This window comes from Panthera pardus, unplaced genomic scaffold (genome assembly GCF_024362965.1).
Source record: "Panthera pardus isolate Hobbes unplaced genomic scaffold, ASM2436296v1 HiC_scaffold_25, whole genome shotgun sequence".
NCBI lineage: Eukaryota > Metazoa > Chordata > Mammalia > Carnivora > Felidae > Panthera > Panthera pardus.
This window is the reverse complement of record NW_026526821.1, coordinates 22,245,698-22,268,241: the sequence shown is the minus strand read 5'-3', so window position 1 is coordinate 22,268,241 and position 22,544 is coordinate 22,245,698. Positions and strand designations below refer to the sequence as shown.

The 22,544-nt window shown below is 49.0% G+C and overlaps 1 protein-coding gene and 1 long non-coding RNA gene across 4 annotated transcripts in view; both read left to right on the top strand.

Moving 5' to 3' along the window:
• MANBAL (mannosidase beta like) overlaps positions 1 to 22,131 on the top strand; it is a 296,121-nt gene extending 273,990 nt beyond the window's left edge. The window contains exons 2-4 of one of the 3 annotated variants that reach the window (XM_053890270.1): positions 735 to 792; positions 5,625 to 5,837; positions 21,189 to 22,131. In XM_053890270.1, coding sequence (XP_053746245.1) covers positions 5,688 to 5,837; positions 21,189 to 21,296 — 258 coding nt within the window. In that variant the 5' untranslated portion in view covers positions 735 to 792; positions 5,625 to 5,687 and the 3' untranslated portion in view covers positions 21,297 to 22,131. Of the gene's footprint in view, positions 1 to 711; positions 793 to 5,624; positions 5,838 to 21,188 lie in introns of those variants that run through there. The other 2 variants (XM_019458545.2, XM_019458544.2) reach the window with 2 other exon arrangements.
• On the top strand, positions 5,844 to 12,107 carry LOC128773472 (uncharacterized). The gene is made up of 3 exons (XR_008417732.1): positions 5,844 to 7,259; positions 7,504 to 9,031; positions 9,269 to 12,107. It is a non-coding gene; the product is annotated as an uncharacterized LOC128773472 (long non-coding RNA).
• Positions 22,132 to 22,544: the final 413 nt, after the last annotated feature.

Here is a 22,544-nt window from a genome sequence, read left to right as displayed (position 1 = left end):
TGTGAGCTTTTTCTTACACCTTGGTGTTCACGTGGTGGTGCCCTGGCAGAGCTGCGTGTTTCCTCCAGAGAAGCTGTTCTCGTGGCCACCCTGGAATTCACTTCGGGGCCAGTTCATGAACCACCCCAAACAAGCTGCCTGGTGTCTGAGCGGCATACCTTGTATTTGACCAAAAATGGTATTCCTGAGCTCGAGGCCCCACCTGATTCACCACACTTGGATCCAGATGAGGTTGGGTTCTTTCCAGAAGTCAAATCCTTCCTGGGAGGAGGAAGATCTGCCAGCTCTGAGGATTTTTTTTTTTTTTTTTTAAAGAGGGGCCTTGGGCTTTGAAGGCAGCTCCCAAAGAGAGCAGAAGTGATGGGAGAGTGGCCACCCTGTTGGCTCAGGCACGTGACCTTCCTGTGTGTGCAGGACAGTGTGAATTTGTATGGGTCCCACTCTGTTTACTGAGAAGGTGGTTTTGTCATCCTTTAGTCACTCCCTGGCATTGGGACAGTCGTGCAAAGCAGTGATGCGGCAGAGCCAAAGTGGAGGAAGGTCTTAGAACCTTTTCTTCAGCCCGGAGCAGAACGTTTTCTTTAGCCCGGAGCTATGCCACAGGAACACAGTGCAGGCCACTTTGGGTCATTTTACATTTTCTAGTAGCTACATTTAAACAGTAAAAACAGGGGCCCCCCTAAAGTGTCCATTGATTTCCATTCAGGTTTTCATCTCAGGGTCATGAGTTCAAGCCCCATGCCAGGCTCCCTGCTGGGTGTGAAGCCGACTTAAAAAAGTAAAAAGAAAAAGGTAAAAAAAATTTTTTATGGTGGTAAAATATATATATAACATAAAATTTACCATTTTAACCTTTTTTCTTTCATTTTAACCATTTTAAATTATTTTTTATTAAACAGGTTTTTTTTTAATGCTTGTTTGTGTGTGTGTGTGTGTGTGAGAGAGAGAGAGAGAGAGAGAGAAAGAAAGAGAGAGGAGACAGCATGAGCAGGGGAGGGGCAGAGAGGGAGGGAGACACAGAATCCAAAGCAGGCCCCAGGCTCTGAGCTGTCAGCACAGAGCCCGACGCGGGGCTCGAACTTGTGAACTGTGAGATCATGACCTTAGCAGAAGTTGGACACTTAACCAACTGAGCCACCCAACGCCCCTCATTTTAACCATTTTTAACTATATAGTTCAGTAGCATTCACAGTGGTGTCTAACCATCATCACGATCTATTTCCAGAACTTTTTCATCATCCCAAACCGAAACTCTATCCATTAAACAATAACTCCCCATTCCTCCTCCCCCCAGCTCCTGCTAACCTATAGTCTAGTTTCTGTCTCTAGGCTTTGCCTCTAGAATTTGTGTCTGTCTCTAGAATTTGCCTATTCTAGGTGCCTTTTAAGAGTAGAATCATACAACATTTGTCCTTTTGTGTCTGGCTTGTTTCACTTAGTATCATGCTTCATGTTTTCAAGCTTCATCCATGTTATAGCGTGTATCGGAATTTCACTCCTTTTAATAGTTGAATAGTGTTCCTTTGTATGTATGTACCTCGTTTTGTTTATCCATTCATCTGTTGATAGGCTCTTGGTTGTTTCCATCTTCTGGCTGTTGTGAATGCAGCTGTGAACACTGGTGTACAAGTATCAGTTTGGGCTCCTGCTTTCAGTTATTTTGGGCATATACCGGGGAGTGCAGTTGCTGGATCATATGGTAATTCTTTTTTTTTTTTTTAAGTTTATTTATTTTGGGGGAGAGCGCGAGCGAGTGTGCAGGAGCGAGCCCACGTGAGCAGGGGAGGGACAGAGAGAGAAGGAGAGAGAGAATCCCGAGCAGGCTCCGAGTGTCAGCACAGAGCCTGACATGGGGCTTGAGCCCATGAACTGTGAGGTCATGACTTGAGCAGAAATCAAGAGTTGGATGCTTAACTGGTTGAGCCACCTAGGCACCCCTTCATGTGGCAGTTCTAGGTTTAACTTTTTTTTTTTTTTTTTAATTTTTTTTTTTTCAACGTTTTTTATTTATTTTTGGGACAGAGAGAGACAGAGCATGAACGGGGGAGGGGCAGAGAGAGAGGGAGACACAGAATCGGAAACAGGCTCCAGGCTCCGAGCCATCAGCCCAGAGCCTGACGCGGGGCTCGAACTCACGGACCGCGAGATCGTGACCTGGCTGAAGTCGGACGCTTAACCGACTGCGCCACCCAGGCGCCCCAAGGTTTAACTTTTTGAGAAGCAACCAAACTGTTTTCTAGTTTCTATTTTCACTCTAGTATAATTTCACTCTAGTTTGTATTTTGATAGTGTTCTTTGATGCACCAATTTTTAAATTCTGATGAAGTCCAATTTATTTTTTATTTTGTTGCCTGTGCTTTGGGTGTCACATCAAAGAAATCATTGCCAAGTCCAGTTTCATGAAGATTTTCCCCAACGTTTTCTTGTATGAGTTTCATAGTTTTGGCTCTCAAGTTTAGATCTTTGATTCTTTTTTTTTTTTTTTTTTTTAAGTGCATTTATTTATTTTGAGAGAGGAAGAGAGCGTGAGCAGAGGAGGGGCGGGGGGGGGGGTGGAGAGAATCCCAAGCAGGCTCCATGCTGTCAGCACAAAGCCTGAGGAGGGGCTCAATCCCACAAACTGTGAGACCATGACATGAGCCGAAATCAAGAATCAGACGCTTAACTCACTGAGCCACCCAGGTGCCCCATATCTTTGGCTCATTTTTTAGTTCATTTTTGTATATGGTATAAGATTCTAGCCTCATTATTTTGCATGTTGCTATGCAGTTTTCCCAGCACCATGTGTGGAAAAGACTGTTCTTCCCCATTGAGTGGTGTTGGCGCCCTTGTTTGAAAATCAGTTGACTACACGTGAGGATGTATTTCTCAGCTGCCTATTCCGTTAGTCTATATCCTTATCCCAGTGCCTGTTTTGCTTACTGTGGCTGTCTAGTAAGTTTTAAACTCAGAAAGTAAATCCTCCAATTTTGTTCTTTTTCAAGGTCAGGTGAAAATAATACAACTTAATCCAGTATATCATTTCAACATGTAATCAATATAAAAATCTCATTAATGAGGTATTTTACATTTTTATGTTCCTGCTAGCTCCTAAATTGAGTATATATTTAACAGCCCTCTCAGTTTGGATCGGCTCTGTTTCAGCTCTCAGTAACCACATGTGGCTCATGACCACCATATTGGACAGCTCAATTTTAGCAGGAAATAGCATTGTGGCACAGATCTCTGAAAATGCAGAGGGCTTTGGAGTCAGGTGGGCCTGGTTCCAAAGTAAGTTTGCCCCTTTCTCATTGGGGTGGGCAGGAGGAAGATGCTGTTAGGTGCCGTGGTCGAGGGGAAACAGTTCAGTCATACCAGGGTAAGAGGATGGCAATAAGGAGGGCATGCTGGAGAGGTGACCCTTGAGCTCAGCCTTGGAGGTACAGTGGGGGCTTCACCATGCAGTCAGAACAGAAAAGGGCATTCTTGGCAGAGTGTGCAGCCTGGGCAGAGGCCCAGGATTTTGTTTTTATTTTTATTTTTGAGACAGAGAGACAGAGCATGAGCAGGGGAGGGCAGAGAGGGAGGGAGACACAGAATCCAAAGCAGGCTCCAGGCTCTGAGCTATCGGCACAGAGCCTTACGCGGGGCTCGAACTCACAGACTGTGAGATCATGACCTGAGCTGAAGTCGGACGCTTAACTGACTGAGCCACCCAGGCGCCCCAAGAGGCCCAGGATTTTGAAAGAGCCTGGGCTCTTGGAGAACTACAGGCAGTTCTTTCGGCTTGACCAGGGTATTAGGAGTGGGGTCCCTGCTGAAAGCAGAAGCTGGCTGGGGTTGGACCTGTCACCACTGGCCACCACCATGCCCCCTGTCATTCATGTCCCTAGCATCTCTTATTTGGGTTACTGGCAGTAGCCTTCTCACTGGCCTCCTGTGTCTACTCTGTACCCCCTCATCCCACCACTTAAAATGTAAGACACTCGGGGTGCCTGGGTGGCTCAGTTGATTAAGCATCTGACTCTTGTGGCTCAGGTCATGATCTCACGGTTCGTGAGTTTGAGCCCCATGTCTGGCTTTGCGCTCTGGAGCCTGCTTGGGATTCTCTCTCTCTCTCTCTCTCTCTCTCTCTCTCTGCTCCTCTCCCACTCTCTCTCTCAATAAATAAGCATTTTTTAAAAAGTTAAAAAAAATAAAAAATAAAATGTAAGTCACTCTAGGGGAGAGTGGTGAGGTTCCTCAAAAAACTAAAAATAGAAGTGCCCTACCGCCTAGCAATTGCAGTATTAGGTATTTACCCACAGGATACAAAAATACAGATTTGAAGGAGTATGCACAACTCAATGTTTATAGTAGCATTATCAACAATAGCCAAACTATGGAGAGAGCCCAAGTGTCCTTCGGCCGATGAGCGGATAAAGAAGATGTAGTGTATATACATAATGGAATATTACTCAGCCATCCAAAAGAATGAAATCTTGCCATTTATGACATGGATGGAGCTAGAATGTATAATGTTAAGCAAAATAAGATAGCATACTTTTTCAATCAGAGAAAGATACCATATGATTTCACTCATGTGGAATTTAAGAAACCAAACAGATGAACATATGGGAAGATGGGGGGAAGGAGAGAGTAAAACAAACTACAAGAGACTCTTAACTATAGAGAACAAACTGAGGAGGGTCGATGGAGGGAGGTGGGTGGGAGATGGGCTAGATGGGCGGTGGGTACTAAGGAGGGCACTTGTGATGAGCACTGGGTGTTGTATGTAAGTGATGAATCACTGAATTCTACACCTGTAACCAATATTACACTGTATGTTAACTAAAATTTAAATTTAAAAAATATGTATATATATAAAAATGTGAGTCAGATCATGTCACTTGTCTGCTCAGAACCCTTCAGTGGCTTCAGTCAGCTCGGAAGTGTCAGGGTCCTAGTGGGTCAGCCTACACTCCTCTCTGATCTTTCTTCCTTCCCGAGCATTCTTCTCTGACATTTTGGACTCATTTCCCTACCCCAGGGCCTCGACACTTGCCTTTCTCTCTGCCTGGATATGCTTCTCTCATGCGTTCCAGTGGTTTGCTTACACTTCGTGTCTCTGCCTCTCGATTCCTGTCTCTTTCAGAGCCCTTCCTGTCTGTCACCCTGTACAAATTAAAATAGTACCCTCAAGTTTTGTTCAAACCAGTTGTCACTAGCTGACGTAGCATGTCTGGATGCATTGCCTGCCTGTGCCCTGAGATGTAGGCCCCAAGAGAACAGGGATTTGTCTCTTTTGCCCTCTGTTCAGTACTTGGTGTTCAGTAAGTGTTTGTTGAATGGATAATTGGATGAATAAGTGAATGAATGAACAAAACCTGAAACATAGCTGGCCTTCAAATGTATGTTGATTAGAGATTTGTGTTGAAGTGTTTGCATTTACTTATTTATTTTCTCTAACTTGGAAAAATTTCAGACCCACAAAAAAGTTGAAAGAATAGTCCAACGACTATCCATATGTATTCTACTTAGATTCAAGAATTGTTAGCATTTCACTATAATCGCTTTATGTATTCTTGCAAGTTTGTGTGTGTTTGTGCAAGTGGAACTATTTAAAAGTCAGTTGTAGAAACATGACACTTAACCTTTGTGTTTAGAAGTTGGCTCTGGAGGGTGGTGAGTCAGAGGAGACCGACCGAAGGCAGCAGGCGGCTGAGGTCATGGCCTCCGACCTGGACTTCTCACCCCCCGAGGTGCCCGAGCCTACTTTCCTGGAGAACCTGCTACGGTACGGACTCTTCTTGGGAGCCATCTTCCAGCTCATCTGTGTGCTGGCCATCATCGTACCTGTTCCCAAGTCCCACGAGGTGGTGAGTTCTTCCCTGTGAGCCTCCACTCCTCAGACGGGGTTCTAGGTACTAAAAACAGCACAGCAGAGAAGATCAGTTGGGACGATGTCACATTCCCACCCAGTGGCCTCGAACCACGTGACCAGTATTTTATTTGTTCACATGTGTTAAGCACGTTTTTATTTAGTGCCTACTACATGTCATCCTGCTTCGAGATGTAGTATCTGTCTTCATGGAGCTTCTAATCCTTGAGAGGAGGGCAGATATGGAACAAGCGTGCATGTTGCCATAAGTCCAGGGCACTTGTGCCGGTGTGTATCAAGGGGAAGGACCTGATTTTACTGGGGCAGGGGCCCACCTGTTGCCCCTCCCCCAGGGAGAGGGAATTGCATTTGCAAGGACTCTAGTTCAAGTAACTGAATGAAGGTAACTGTGGCCAGAGCACAGAGGGGTCATGATGAGAGGTGCAGCCAGAAGAGTGGGCAGGGCCCAGAGGGTTTTAAGTAGGAGACTGACATGATCAGATTGGCTTTTTGTGGTTTTGACATTTTCCTATAGGTCTCTTTATCCTGTAGCCATTCACACTCCTTCTACTACCCTCTGTTTTCTCATAACATTGATCTGTTGGAGAAAGCAGGTCATTGTCATCTATGATATCCATATCCAGGATTTAGCTGATTGCCTCTGTGTGGTGTCATTTAACATGTTTCTCTGTTCCCCATACTTCCTATTAATTGGAAATTCAGTCTAGAGGCTTGAGTCAGCTCAGATCAGGTTATTTGCTAAGAACACCTCATAGCTGGTGCTGTGAACTTCCTGTTGTATGTCATCAATGGACATGTGTCTGGTTGTCACACGTTTAGAGATTCTAGGATTGATCAGTGGATTCAGGTGGTGTTAGCTGATCCCTCTATTAAAAAATCCCCACCAGTCTTTCACCTAAGTCGTTTTAGCATCCCTCGGTGATCATTGCTAAGTTCCATTATTTCCTTCTGCTTTTACTAGCTGGAATTCTTCAGTGAAGAAGACCGTTTCTTCATTGCCTGTATGGTTATTCTGAAATGCTATTCATAGTAAAGGCTGGATAAATTATTGCTTCTTTCCCTTTATAATTTTCAGAGCAGTAAGTTTGGACTCCAGCAGCCTCCAATCTTGACCAATGAAACTTTGATTTTTATATCATTTTGAATATATATTTTTATACATTTGACATGTTTTTAGTTTTTTTAATTACAAAAATTTTTAATGTTTATTTTTGAGAGAGAAAGAGACGGAGCATGAGTAGGGGAGGGTCAGAGAGAGAGGGAGACACGGAATCCAAAGCAGGCTCCAGGCTCTAGGCTCTGAGCTGTCATCACAGGGCCCGATGCGGGGCTCGAACCCACGAACTGTGAGATCATGACCTGAGCCAAAGTCGGACACTTAACTGACTGAGCCACTCAGGTGCCCCTTTAGTTTTTTTTTTTTTTTTTTTTTTTAATTTTTTTTTTTAACGTTTATTTATTTTTGAGACAGAGGGAGACAGAGCATGAATGGGGGAGGGTCAGAGAGAGAGGGAGACACAGAATCTGAAACAGGCTCCAGGCTCTGAGCTGTCAGCACAGAGCCCGACGCGGGGCTCGAACTCACGGACCGCGAGATGGTGACCTGAGCTGAAGTCGGCCGCTTAACCGACTGAGCCACCCAGGCGCCCCACCCCTTTATTTAATGCTCAGATGGTCTCAATGGGAGCTTCATCAAGTTGTGTGAAATATTGTCTACCAGGGAAGTTCATTAGAGACTCATTGCCTAGGACTTAACAATATTGAGTGTAGGTTACATAAGCTGCTCTGCTTATGGACAAAATTCTAGACTTCCAGCAGGAAAGCAGGTATTCAGCATAAACCATATTGTTTGGTTTAGGTACAGTGAGTCACTCTTACCAGTTCTGGGAATTGTAGGAACCACCCAAAATCCAATTTCACTCGTGCCCTCCAAGGGCCAACCTTGCAAGTAGGCTTTTCTAAAGAAAGTAGGTTTGTTTGTTTTTTTTTTTATGTTGATTCTGTTCTGCACACTTATAATATATTTATTATAACTTAAAACTATATTGTTTTTTACTACTAACAGTAAGACTCAGAATGAAATTTAAGATTTTTCTGAGGTTCTATTTGGCCTTAGAATATGTCCCAGTAGGGATGTATGGTCAGAGTACTGTGTTTAGTAATTCTTTTTTTCATAATAGTTATACTCCCATCCTCATCTGAATTTAGCTTAATTTGTTTCAGCTTGTTTTGAACTTTTATATGTTTTTCCTTTTTGATTTAATTAACAGATATAAAATGTGTATGTACACCATTTTCCCACATCAAAATGATACAAGATAAAATTGTCTTCAGAAACAGAAGTCTCCTTTAATATCAATATCCTCTACCCTGTTCCCTTCCTCCCTCCATAGGTAACCATTTTTATTATTTTTTTAAATTAAAAAAAAAAGTTTATTGGGGTGCCTGGGTGGCTCAGTCAGTCAAGCATCCGACTCTTGATTTCGGCTCAGGTCATGATCTCACCGTTTTTGAGTTCGAGCCTTACATCGGGCTGTATGCCAATAGCATGGGGTCTTGGGATTCTCTCTCTTCCTCCCCCCCCCCCATAAATAAATAAGCATTTTTAATAAATAAATATTTATTTATTTTGAGAGAGTGAGCACGTGTGCATGTGTGCACACAAGTTGGAGAGGGGCAGAGAGAGAGGGGGAGAGTGAGAATCCCAAGCAGGCTCTGTGTTCAGTGAGGAGCCTGATGTAGGGCTTGATCTGACTGCAAGATCATCACCTGAGCCAATATTAAGAGTTGGACACTTAACCAACTGAGCCACCCGGGCACCCCCATTTTTATTATTTTGATTTATTCTTTTGTTTCTTTTTGGAAACATAAGCAAATGTGTATATGTGTGTGTGTGATGTGTATGTACATATGTACATATATAAATATTCTCCCCTTTGACACGTAAAAGATAGCATACTATTAAATACAGCTTCACATGTTTCTTTTTTCGCTAAACAACATACAAGATATTCTGGAGATCAATTTTTCTTGGAGATGACTCTGTCCCAGAGATCCTGCTCACGTAGCTGGGAGAGTCATAGCCATTTACTGATGCAGTGGGGAGCCCTGGCAAAGGAGCCACTTGGGGTGTAGCTGGGGAAAGAGCGTGCTGAGTTCACTTTTAAACAGGTGCCTTTGGAGCGCCTGGGTGGCTCAGTCGGCTAAGCATCCGACTTCGGCTCAGGTCATGATCTCCCAGTTCGTGAGTTCGAGCCCCGCGTCGGGCTCTGGGCTGACAGCTCGGAGCCTGGAGCCTGCTTCAAATTCTATGTCTCCCTCTCTCTCTGCTCCTCCCCTGCTCACGCTCGGTCTCTCTATCCTTCAAAAATAAATAAAAACATTAAAAAAAAATAAAATTTTAAACAGGTGCCTTTAAGATATCCAGGTGGTTCGGGGGCACCTAGGTGGCTCAGTTGGTTGAGCTCCTGACTTTGGATGGGGTCACAATCTCGCGGTTTGTGGGTTCGAGCCCCACATCAGGCTCACTGCTATCAGTGCAGAGCCTGCTTCAGATTTTCTGTCCCCCTCTCTCTCTGCCTCTGTCTCTCTCTCTCTCTCTCTCCGTCTCTCTCTCTTTCTCTCAAAAATAAACATTAAAAAAGAAAAGATGGCCAACTAATCTTTGACAAAGCAGGAAAGAATAGTCAATGGAATAAAGACAGTCTCTTCAGCAAGTGGTGCTGGGAAAACTGGACAGCGACATGCAGAAGAATGAACCTGGACCACTCTCTTACACCATACACAAAAATAAACTCAAAATGGATGAAAGACCTAAGTGTAAGACAGGGAGCCATCAAAATCCTCGAGGAAAAAGCAGGCAACAATCTCTTTGACCTTGGCTGCAGCAAATTCTTACTTGACATGTCTCCGGAGGCAAGGGAAACAAAAGTGAAAATGAACTGTTGAGACCTCATCAAAATAAAAATCTTCTGCACAGCGAAGGAAACAGTCAGCAAAACTAAAAGGCAACCAATGGAATGGGAGAAGATATTTGCAAACGACATCTCAGATAAAGGGTTAGTATCCAAAGTCTATAACGAACTTACCAACTCAACACCCAAAAAACAAATAATCCAGTGAAGAAATGGGCAAAGACATGAATAGACACTTCTCCAAAGAAGAAATCCAGATGGCCAACTGACACATGAAGAAATGGTCAACATCACTCATCATCAGGGAAATACAAATCAAAACCACAATGAGATACCACCTGACACCTGTCAGAATGGCTCACATTAACAACTCAGGCAACAACAGATGTTGATGAGGATGCAGAGAAGCAGGAACCCTTTTGTATTGCTGGTGGGAATGCAAACTGGTGCAGCCACTCTGGAAAACAGTATGGAGGTTCCTCAAAAAATTAAAAGTAGAACTACCCTACGACCCAGCAATTGCACTACTAGGTATTTATCCAAGGGATACAGGTGTGCTGTTTCAAAGGGACACATGCACCCCCATGTTTATAGCAGCACTATCAACAATAGCCAAAGGATGGAAAGAGCCCAAATGTCCATCGACGGATGAATGGATAAAGATGTTGTATATATATATACATATACAATGGAGTATTGTTCGGCAATCAGAAAGAATGAAATCTTGCCATTTACAACTACGTGGATGGAACTGGAGGGTATTATGATGCTAAGCGAAATTAGTCGGAGAAAGACAACTATCATATGACTTCATTCATATGAGGACTTTAAGATACAAAACAGATGAACATAAGGGAAGGGAAGCAAAAATAATACAACAACAGGAGGGGGACAAAACATAAGAGACTCTTAAATATGGAGAACTTGCTGGAGGGGTTGTGGGAGGGGGGATGAGCTAAATGAGTAAGGTGCATTAAGGAACCTACTCCTGAAATCATTGTTGCACTATATGCTAACTAATTTGGATGTAAACTTAAAAAATAAAATAAAAAAAGAAAGAAAAGATACCGGGTGGCTCTGCCAAGTATGCAGAAGGTCTCTAGCAGGAGGAGGGTCTGGGCTGAGTGTTCATCAACACGTGAGAGTCGAGATGTACTTGAAGTTGGGCGAGGACGCAGTTTCCGCGCTGAGAACATGGGCTGAGATGAGGAGAGGTCCAAGGCTACAGCTGCGACGATTTAGCACTTAAAGGGCAGGCGGAGGGAAGGCATAGCCAGTGAGGGCATTGAGAACTTTGGTGAACATGGACATGGGCCCGTGGCCTCCGGATGGTTCTGTCCATCTCTGTTTCTTATTCTGGTATTTGGAGAAGGAGGTCACGATTGGAGTGTTTCCACCCACAATTGTATCACACTCTAAAAGCGTAATCCCTGTGCTCTGGGGCTCTGTCCTCCCAGCCTCGGCATGCTATTGGCGATTATAAATAACAAACATTTTTACTGTCATTGGCCACTGATGAAGCCAATGCTAAGAGTCCCAAGGGAGGGAGGTGATGAATGTTTTTATTTTGTAGGCAGAGATGTAGAGTCAGAGGTGTGTGGCCTTTTGGAGAGCTGCTGCTCACCTCCTGTCATGTTCTTAGCCCTTCCAGGCTAGCCACAGAGGCCTGGGTCAGTTCAGCAAACAAGGGAAAAGGGGTGCCTTTTCCTCCTCTCTCTGCTGTCCTTAGCGGCGCAGTGGGTTGTGGTCTTTTGAGACGGGGAGTTGACAAAGGGCTCAGCAATATGCCTACTTCCCCACTCTGCTATTTAGAGGTTAATTTGGGACAACAGCTTCGTCTTTTAAAATATAAATAGAGTACATAACATCTCATTTTAATTTATCTTGCAGTTTAGAGCAGTAAGGCTCGCATAAGTGAACTGTCTTCATGACTGAAGCTTACTGTTTTAGCTTTTTAAAGCTTTTCAGTGGATCAGTAGCAACAAATAACAGTGCCGGTCATTAAACTTTTTATTGGTGCCTCAGGCCCCCAGTTATGCAGAGACTCTGTTGCTGGCTTTCCTCGGGGTGCCCCCATCAGGCAGCCTTCTCGGACTCCCCACGCTCCTAAATAGATAGAAGGGGACACGGCACTCTGCGCACAAGCCATCTCATGAAGGGAGGGTGGGCGCTGAGCCTGTGTTCAGGGATTGAGCCTGGCAGCTAGCTGGGATGTGGGATTTGGATGGGGATGGAGAAAAGAAGATTTTGCTTGGAGCCAGGGAGCTCTTAGGGAGGAAGGGTACCTGTGGAGTGAGAATAGCTGGTGGGGACCCTGGGCAGCCTGAGGGCAGGAGGGAAGTGGAGGGTGCCAGGAGGTGGGAGAGGGCAGAAGTGGGGGTGGGAGGACCCAGAGAACAATCTCGCTCTTTTTGACGGTTTGCTTCGGGCAAAATCATCCCTCTCGCTTGGCCTATAGAAACAAGGTTTATTAGTGGCTTTTTGGGTCAGAAGATAATATTTTTGGCTCTAGATGATGGGAAAGCCTTTGAAAAGCGAAAGAATGTCTTTCCTGTTGTTCCAGTAAGCCGATTTTTTGCAACTAGTTTATGACTTCAGTACTTCAACACTTAGCAGATTATTTTGAAAGCTCTTTTGGGGGTAATCAGGGAAGAAAGAAGGAACACATACGAATGCTTCCCACCCCACCCCCTTCCTTTTCATAGTGGGAGTAAGAACCAATTTGCAAAATCAAAACTAAAGTCCTTCCAGTCCTAAGCCAAATGAGAACTGTTCTCGTCAACACCTCATTAAACTAAGACCTGAGAAAATAAACATTTGTGTGAGAATGATTGAAGCCTGGGCCACACTTAATCCAAGCATTTTCTTGTAGGTTGGATTCTAAAGTATAAGATCTAGATCCTTACACCGTTTCTCTCTAGTCCAGGCTGGCAGGTACATTTCATCTCTCATGCCATTCTGATTGATTTTGTGGTGGCCATAGTGAAAGGCTTCTGGGCTGCTTCTAGGCTCCAGGTAAAGCCTCATTGATGTCTGCTGTGAGTAAGGGCCTAGGGAGTCCTTGGGCTGGTCCACTACTTTCCATCTGTCTGCGCCTGCCTGGGGAGTTTTCAAAGCCCTGGACTGCCCCCATAGAGATTCTGATTCTGTTGTTCACCGTAGCCTGGATCAGTATTTTCTTGAAGTGTTCTGGTGATTCTATTATGCAGCCACTGGTCCAATCTTTAGACGATTTCCCTGAAGCACAAACCAATTTTGGGAGGGTAGGAAGTGTTCGGTTCTACATGTGTTAAGATTGAAATAATAGCAAGACGTCCAAGTGGGAAAGAAACAGCCAGTGAGAAGTTGGGGATAGAGGCCTGGGAATTATTTTATCAATATGGCATTATTACTTGAAACCCTGGGAGTGTGTTGCTGAGCTCTTCAACAGAAATTAAGATTCAGAAAAGGCCTGAACCTGGGGCATTCCCAACCTGCTTGAAGTAGTTTCTGTGCAGTGTGGATATACTGAAAAGATGTACTGAAAAGACAGCGGGTGCTGTCCCAGAGCGGGGGTGCAGCTGGGCCTCTGGAAGGGGCGAGAACCAGGGACTCTGTCACTCACCATCTGTATCTCCTCTGTATCCCCTCCCTGTCCATCTCCTGTCTTTCATTTGTCTTACCAGGGCCCTGCTTCCTCTGCTCACTGTCCCTGTGGTGAGATGAAACATGGCCACTAACAGCTTCCAAAGTTTATGTCTTTCAGCTGCAGCATCTGGAGGCTGCCTTCCTGCTTGGTCCCAGTTCCAGAATCCCCAGGGAAGGAACTGTGGCTGACCCAGCTTGGGACAGCTATGGCCAGTGTGGCGGGAGGGGAGGGTCCCGCCCCAGGAGGGACAGGGGTGCCGTGCAGACAAAGCTGGGGTCTCCGTTCCTGTCGCTGTCTCAGGAGAGACAGGGCAGAGCGGCGGGCAGAGGGGACTGTGGTCTCCCTGAAAACCACCGTGGTTCAAGGAGAGTACATGTACAACTCAGTCCCCATGGGGACCGCACAACAAGAACTCCTGAGCGACTGAGGAAAGGCTGCTTTCCTCCAGAGTTCGGCTTCAGTGGAGCAAAGTTCTTAACAGAGTTCCTGGGTCCCTGTGGGTCCCTGGATAGGCTTCAGAAGTTCACAGGGTCCCTGAAATTGTGAACAAAAATGTGCTAGATATCTTTATGCTCAGGCACGTTTTCTGGGAAGACAGGCTATAGCTGTTCTCAGTTTGATGAGGTGGGAGCCAAATTCCAGGAGTTTAAGGAGCAGGTAGTGAGGAAATAAAGGCAGCACGCTCCTCTCCCCCTTCCCCAAAAGCCTGCTGGAACTTACTCCCAGCCTCTTTCGGATCAGTTTCTACACAGAATGTTGATCCAGTTAACCCTAAGCAAGTGGGTGTTGACTTTTGGTTCAGCGACTCACCTAGCAGATAGGAATGGTTCCTCTGGCAGTGAATCACAGACTCTCCTACTAGTTCGAACGCTGACTCTTCCCATCTCTTCATGTGTTGGGTTCATGTCTCCCCAGCCGGCTGCCAGCCCCTAGCCGGTACCTTCAACTCGCACTCTGCTGTCTTTGTGTGGATTGCCACAGTCTCTTCCTGCAGTAATGGGGACTCTGTGTTGAAAGTCAGAAACAGCTCCAGCAGTTTTTCCAGAAAGAAATTGTATTGGTTCTCAGAACTGGGAATTTCAAGGCACATCTGGGTTCAGAGGCTTGAAAGGTCTTCAGGGCTCTGTCTCCATCTCCTGGCTTTCCTGTGAGTGTTGGCCTCATTCTTAGGCACTTGTGACAAGTCAGGAAGGTGGCTGCAGCAGCCCCAGTCTGCATCCTTACTGCTTATGGTTTATAAGCAAGAGAAGCCATCTCTCTGCCTGTGCTCACTTTCCAGGTCTCATGGAAGTCCTCTGCCTGGCTCTGGCTTGGCCACGTGCTTGCACCTTGCCCCATCGATAGGAAGGGGCAGTGGGTACCATTTCTGGCCAGGCCACATTTAACTGGCCACAGGAGTGGCCACCGTGACTGAGAGTCCCCCTAGAACCGTATGGGATAGAGAAATGGCAGAGCCCCAGTGCAAAAGGGGGTGTTGGGCAGACAGAGACAACTGATGCCCAGCATTGTGATCCAGTGGAGAACTCACCAGAATTGATAGCAAGAGTGGTGGCTTTCAGTGTGATGCCCACGTAGACTTCACTGTCAGCCAGAAAGCTCTGCAGATTTGGAGCCCTAAAAACGAGGGAGCCTTCCCAGCTCTGGCTGTGGCCTGGAAGTTCAGGAGCCTGTTGGAAAATTCCGCCTGGGGTTGCCAGAGTAAATAATTAACTTGGGCAAGTGTATATTATACCTACTCTCAACACCTTAGGAGACAGGCTCGTAGAATTAACTTTGCACTTCTGCCCTGTATTTTTTTTAAGCTTGGGAGCAGTTTGCAGTTGAATTGGGCAGCAGGGTGTTTTTTACTTAACGAGCCCTTCTGGAGAGATTGCTGTGTGGCGGGCAGGGTGACGGTATAAACATGGTCTCGAGATGGGTGCCGTCTCATGGGAGAGACAGCCGGACACAAAGGGCCACAGCCCAGCCGGTGGGACGGGCCTGCAGTCGTGCTGAATTGTGTCTGGAATGAGCTCCAAGGCTGTTCTCTGTAATCACAGTTCTTGCCTGCCAGGCGTATCCTGGACACTGTCTTCGTGCGCCTTGTTGAGCCGCCACGGAAGGCCTCCCCCACACCTTGTTTCGGCTAGTCCTCTCTCCCCCTCAAGGCCAGTGCTAGTTCTACCCCTGCAAGGTCTTCTGGGGGGGGGGGCACCCCACCCAGGCCTGGGGCAAGAGACCAGGACCAACAGGAGCATCGGCACTGGGCACGCCCTTCATGTCCCTGAGCCTGTGTCCTGAGCTATAAAAGGAGGGCATGCAGACCCAACCCAGAGTTCTTGGGGATCCAGTGAGATAAGGTGCGTGAGGACCTGAGCACAGCACAGTGGTTTTCCTTCCCGGGACCACTTGAGAGGAGAGAGTGGTTTCAGCCCGTATGGAATGACGTTCTGTCCTGATTTATCGGACTCAATCCACACTGAACTGTATAGTGGAAATCATAAAATCCTGAGTGCCTTCCCTGCTGGAAGGGATTTGATGCATTGTGGCACAGATTCGATTATTCGAATCTGATGAATAGCAGCAATTTTCTGGCCTCGTAAGCAGCTGTGGAACTGCTTCATTATTGATGAGGCCTGTGTCCACAGAGGACGGGTGCCTCCGCAGAGCCCGGAGCCACCTGGCGGGGGAGGTTTCCTGATCCTCCCGGTGGTGGTGGCCATGGCTGGCCATGGCGTGCTCGCTGAGGAGACTTAAAACTTGCCTCCGGTGAGGCCTGGAGTTCCCAGATTTAAAGGTGGGGCTGTAGTACTCAGAGTCTGCCTCGCTTGTACCAGCAACGTGCGTTTGAAGAGAAATTACGAGTCGGTCATTCATGCAGAGTCGTCCTTACTAGCTAAGAATTTGGAGCTACAGCTCTTTGTGGCTAGGACCCCAGAGTCTTATCATGTGCATAAGAGCTGCCTTTTCTTCCCTATAGCTTGGGGGGAAGGTGGCTGTGCCCCCATTGGACCCGTCACCGAGACTCAGCCTCAGTTTCCCTTCTTGTCAAATGAGCTCACAGTGGCTGGCTCATTGGGGTGATGGAGGCTCGGTGAGCGGACGCTTGGTGCGCATCACTAAGCATGTTCTCTCTTCGTTACCCCGTGGTGCCTGGCACGGAACCTGGATCCATTGGGTGTGGATAGATAGGTGGGGGTGCGGGGAACCTAGGCAGAGCAGGAAAGGGAACAAAGCAGTGGGCGATACTGGCAGGCCGGCAGCCTGGGGTGACGGAGTGGGCTCTGTGAGGGGGTGTGCCGGGGGACAGGGCCGGCTCTGGAGTGGTGTGGGCCTGGAGGCCACAAGGAAGGTCTTGGAATTTGTCTCCTACGAAGAGGGAACCAGAAACATATTAAAGTGGAAAACAGACATGGTTGGGACTGTTGTTCTAGAATAGACTGAAAGCAGTGAGGTAGGTGGTGAGGAGAGCGTGTGGGAGGCTGACACAGTGAGGGGGCAGACCGTGGGCTGTGACCTGGTGCAGCAGTGTGTGTCCAGGGGGGCCGGGTGGATTCGAGAGGTCCTCAGAACGTAGAGCAGGCAGGACCTGGGGCCGATGGGATGTGGGGGGCACGAGGGGGCGGCGAGAACTCAGAACCGGCTTGGAGGTTACTAGCTTGGGTAACTGGGTGGGTGACGATGCCAGAATCTTTGATGGGGAGGAGAGGAGGAGGTCTGGGGTGAGGAGGAGACAGATCATGCATCCAGATGACTCGATGACGGTAACATGTACATACGCCCACAGAGAGCTGCTTTCAGCTGTGGGAAACAGAGCCTGGTGCGGGGAGCACTAACCTGCCCTCCTGACTCCTGTGGGAACCTCAGTCACAAACAAGGGGTCCGAGTGACCCGTCAACAGAATCTGGAACAAGCCATTCTTGTCGTTCCACACGGCCACCTGTGGAACCTGTGGTTCCAGCCACTACTAAATAGAGAATAGATTTCACAGTTGACTCTGGTTCTCAGTCTCCAGCCCTGAGGTCCCGAGGAAACCGGGGACAGATGATATCCTAGAGCCATTAAGACCGCACTTCACATGCTGGCACTGCTGCTCACCAAGTGACACCTTGGGCAAGTCACACGATCTGAGTGTTTCTTTCATCTGTGCAATGGGACTCGTTAAGGCACTTTGTGAGGCTAAAATAAGGTATGTACACACCACATAACCCAGGGCCCGGCCTCCTGTAAACAGTAGTATCAGCAGCCGTTGTGGCTGTTGTTGTTGTTATTATTACTGGTGGCTATGTCTGGCCATGCTTCTGGGAATGTATGTTGGGTTTCAAAGCTGCTTATGTCCTCTGTGCCCATGGGAAAACTGAGACCCAGGACTAAACGTTATGTACATATATTTGTAAATATTTACTGAAGTTATCTCTATGCCCCAAGTGGGGCTTGAACTCAGCAACCCCAAGATCAAGAGTCACATGCTCTACTGACTGAACCAACCAGGAACCCTTAAGTGTGTTCTGTTTTCATGATGATAAACAAGAGTGAAGTCCCCATGGTTATGGGAGATCTTGCCTGATCTCTCCTCTCCTCTCCTCTCCTCTCCTCTCCTCTCCTCTCCTCTCCCTCTCCTCTCCCTCTCCTCTCCCTCTCCTCTCCCTCTCCTCTCCCTCTCCTCTCCCTCTCCTCTCCCTCTCCTCTCCCTCTCCTCTCCCTCTCCTCTCCCTCTCCTCTCCCTCTCCTCTCCCTCTCCTCTCCCTCTCCTCTCCCTCTCCTCTCCCTCTCCTCTCCCTCTCCTCTCCCTCTCCTCTCCCTCTCCTCTCCCTCTCCTCTCCCTCTCCTCTCCCTCTCCTCTCCCTCTCCTCTCCCTCTCCTCTCCTCTCCTCTCCTCTCAACTGAAGCTGTCCCAAGGAGCTCACAGCTGGTAGGGGAGACAAACAGGAGAATATGTCACTGTGGTAAGGTAGCAGTGGCAATGCACAGTTCCTCGGTACCGGGGGTGGGAGGGGGGAGGGGTGGAGGGAGGGATGGACGCTGCTGGAGGTGGAGGAGCAGGGAAGGAAGGCTGGATGGTGAGTAGGGGTGTATTCTTGTGCTGGGCCACAGGGAGGGCTTTGCTGGGTGGCCAGGAAGGGCGCTCCTCTTGTTAAGAGTGACTGGCAGAAGCCCCGACACCTGACCCAGTGTGGGGTCTAGAGAAGAGCCCAGAAGAAGCTGGAGATGTGGCCTCCTTAGATGCCATCCCATGTGTGGGGCATGGGACCGTGGGGGATAGCCCCCTGGAAGGTTTAAGGTGGGGGGATCTGTGGCACTGAGCAGAGAGGTCAGTTAGCAGTGGAGGGACCAAAGGAGGGACTTTGGTGCTAGAGAGGGTGACCAAGTCAGGAGGTGGAAGGGGTTGTTGAATCACCGGTACCTGGTGACTGATTGGACAGTTGGGAGCAGAGAGGGCTGGGGTTACTGGGACTCTAGTTGCTCTGCCTCAGGTGGGGAGGAGGACCCTCCGCCTGCTGGAGAAGGGGCCGTGCTTGGTCTGGGACAGTGGGGTTGGAGGTGCCTGGAAGGTGCCAGTGCAGTCATCTGACAGACAGCTGGATCGGGAGCGAGGTCTGCTCAGGAGAGAAAAGGATAAGATGCCTAAGAGAGGGTCTGAGGGAAGCACTGGGGATGGCAGCCGGGTGTCACCGTCCCTGTGGATTCTGAACTGGGCCCTACTGAAAGTGGAGGAGGCACCGAGCTTTGAGCTTTGAGTGGCGGGGGAGGGGGGCTCCATCTGTGGAGATCCTGGCGGGCTTGGCAAGTTCCCTGTGCATAAGCCATTGTCTCATCGGAGGCCTTTGCCTGGGGCACTCAGGGACTGACTGGTTTCCTCTGGCCTCATAGGTACTGCAGTGGGGACGGTTTCCAGCTCCCAAGGTCTCCAAAGGCATCGTGCCTTGTGGGGTTTGCCTTAAACAGTAGCCTTCCTGCTGTGCTCTGCAGCCGGCAACTCCAGCACTTGACACACTGGCTCCTCTGAGGTTTTGTTTTGTTTGTCTGTCTTTCTAACAGGCTAACTTTTTCTTTCTTTCTTCCTTTTTTTTTTTTTTTTTTTTTTTTTTTTTTTTTTTGGCCAAGTTGCACTAACAGTATCACACAAGTAGATAGGCTGGGAAAGTCCAGAGCCACCGTCGGAGACCCGGCCAGGGGAGGGACCAGCCCCCTCATTATCTTGGGAAGGTCACCCGCGGGCACCCGGGGCTGGTCTGGGCCTTTACATCTGGTGTCTCTGCTGGAGGCTGGCAGGGTGGAGGGGAGGCAGTGATGGCTGATGAGAGGGAGCCGACGGATCTCTGGAGTAGGCCAGTACATAGGTGTGGACTGCCTCTCCCAGCCACGGTCACGCGGCTTCTGTGAGCACATAGCTTAAGGTGCGGGGCCAGGGAAGGACAGAGAGCAAAGCAAGCTGGAAGCTGGGAGTCGGCCGGTTAAACACGGGGAAATATTTTTTCTCTTCCAGAAGTGTGCTCCTTCTTAGTATTCTTAGTCTGCTTTTTATTTTCCCGTTTTTGATAAAAGGACACAGGTACTGAGAAACATTTCCTTTCTGTAGTGCTGGGGACAGTGGGCCGTGGGGGGTGTGGGGAGCGTGGGCAGCTGAATGAAGGGGCAGCCGCTGCCCAGCCCATTTTTTTCCACCGGGGGATGAGGGGCCAGCATTACTAGGGCCAGCATTCAAGAAAAGCTAGGAGTCCAGATTGAATGGGAAGTCTACCAGTTGGCTCAAATGCTTAGAAATAAACACTGCAGGCCAACTGAAGTCTGCCTGCGGGCCGGAGGAGGCCCAGGGGCTGTGGTCAGTGTTCTCTGGGCTGGACCTGCCTCGCTAACATCCTGCCTGGCCGAGACACAGCATGACTGATCACCCAGGGGAGGAGGGAGCACTTGACAGGACTGAATCCACTCCAGATTCTTGGACATAGGCTTCTGTGGCTGTGGCAAGCCGAGTCCCTCGCCTGGAGTCCTCTGTCTTCATCTGTGCAACGAAGGCCAGGGCTGGATCTGCGGTTTTGAACCTTTTTTTAGCAGCAGGACCTCTGTGTAAACCAGATCTTACAGGGAACGAGTCCCGACAGAGAAAAACCAGGGCTGCCCCAGTTGTAGGGGGAGTCTGGAGTTCCGCCCCAAGGCTGCCCTCTGCCCTCCCCCACAGGGCACCTCTGCCAGGCCCCACAGAACACAGTGTGGGGGTTGCCCACCTGCCGGCCGGCACTCTCCACCCCTCCCGGCCCTGGCAGTCTGTGGGTTGAACGGGAGAAGGAGAACAGCAGGGCCGGAAGGAGAGCAAGCCACAGTGGGTCTGTCCCACAGCCGGCTCCCCACCTGCCATCTGCCCGGGACCAGCACAGGGCCAGCAGCCAGCCGGCGGCGGGGCACTTTCCATGCGTTTTGCCTCCTCACCTCAGCCCTCCGGGGCGTGCATCACTATTTCCATCTCAGAGGTGGGTAAACCAAAGACACAGGAAGGGGAAGTGAGTTGCTCACAAGGTCACTTGGCTGGTACGCGGAGGAGCCTCAATGCCACCCAGGCCTCCTGAGACTCCAGAGGCTGCCTCCTCCCTTGGGGCCTCTTCCTCTGTTCTTCACTGAGGACCGCCCTGCTCCCCCAGGGGCAGCCCTGCAGACGTGCGGTCCGGGGTCCCGGCGCTGACGGTTCCTGTCCCTGGTGTTTCTGTGGCAGTGTGCTTTAGTTCGCGAAGCCCCCTTCAGACACGGTCTCGTTTTGCTGGTGTCAGGCTTGACTCGTCTAAACGGGACTCTCCTTTCTATTGCCATGCAGGAGGCAGAACCCTCTGAGCCTAGAAGTGTGGAGGTGACGAGGAAGCCCAAGGCTGCTGCTCTTTCTGCCAGCAAGAGGCCCAAGAAGGAGGCCAAGAAGAAGCGGTAGAAGAAGAGGCCTGCGGAGCCAGGCAGGCGGGGCGCGGGCCCAGGGGGCAGCCCTCCCGGGACTCAACGTCCTGTTCCCTCCTTCATCCCAGGGGCAGGGCTGAGGTGGCTGGGCCGCTCTCTGACCACAGAGATCTGGACAATCGTGGCAGTCCCCAGGCCCCAGCTGGGCACTTCCACTTCCTTCTGCTTCCGTGACAGTTTAGAGCCAAGGGGACCGAAACCCCCTACGAGCAGAGGCTGTCTAAGAAGTCCGCCTGTTCAGAAGTTGGGCTGGCTCAGAGTGACACTTCCATGCTTAATCATTGTGGCCAGCCTTTACTTACCCACCTTGTGGATTTACACTACATTCTAGAGTCATGATCTCACGCTGACAAGCACTGCCCCTCCCATTACTCGTGCACCGCAGATCTGCTCATCAGTCACCTTTGTCTCTCCTAGTACAGAAGGAGCCAGGCCAGGCCTTCCCTGTTTGTTTAGGTCAAGACACCATGGCCACTGTGATGTTGGTGGTCCCACAGGCACAACAGCCAGGTCCGAAGATGCCTGGTGCCTGGTGTGAGAGCCAGCAGGAAAGCCGGCCAGGGTTGTGCCTGGTTCTCTGGCAAATGGAAGGGACTTGGCCCATGATCTTGGGCCCAGTCTTTCTGAGCCTCTGAAATGGGGGGCTTGTCAATCTCAGACCGACCTCTTTTTAGCCCATCATGGTACATTCAGTGTGTGCCTTTTGGCTTCCATCTGACACGTCTCCACTTCCCCTAATTCTTTCAACCCCAGAACAGTGAGGAAGAGTCATCTGGGCAAATAAACATCAATAAACTGCCTCCCACGCTGGACCTCCTGTGTGTTGCCTGCTGCTGAGGGAAAGGGGGAGGCTGGGTCCCTGCCCTGGGTATAGGGAAGGGGCTCCCCCAGAGAAGTGGGACAGTGGGGCCGAGGATGGCCAGAGCAGTGCTTTAGACCGAGCCGATCTGGGACAGGTTTCAGGAAGGGTCCAGCCAACTGCTTCATGTGGTCCTTAGTCACTGGAAACAGTCGTGAACGTCCATGCGTGTGTGAGAGTTTCCCTCGGGGCTGGGCCCCACTCACTCCTCAGTTCCCATTGCCAGAGGAAGACGCTGCTGGTCCTCCAAGTGGCTTGAAAAAAACCAAGTAGAAGGCTCACATGGTGTGGAGTGGGTCATGCAGGTCCAGTCACGTGCCCTGAATCATCTGCCAAGGAAAAGCCCTGAGCTACGGTAACTCCGAT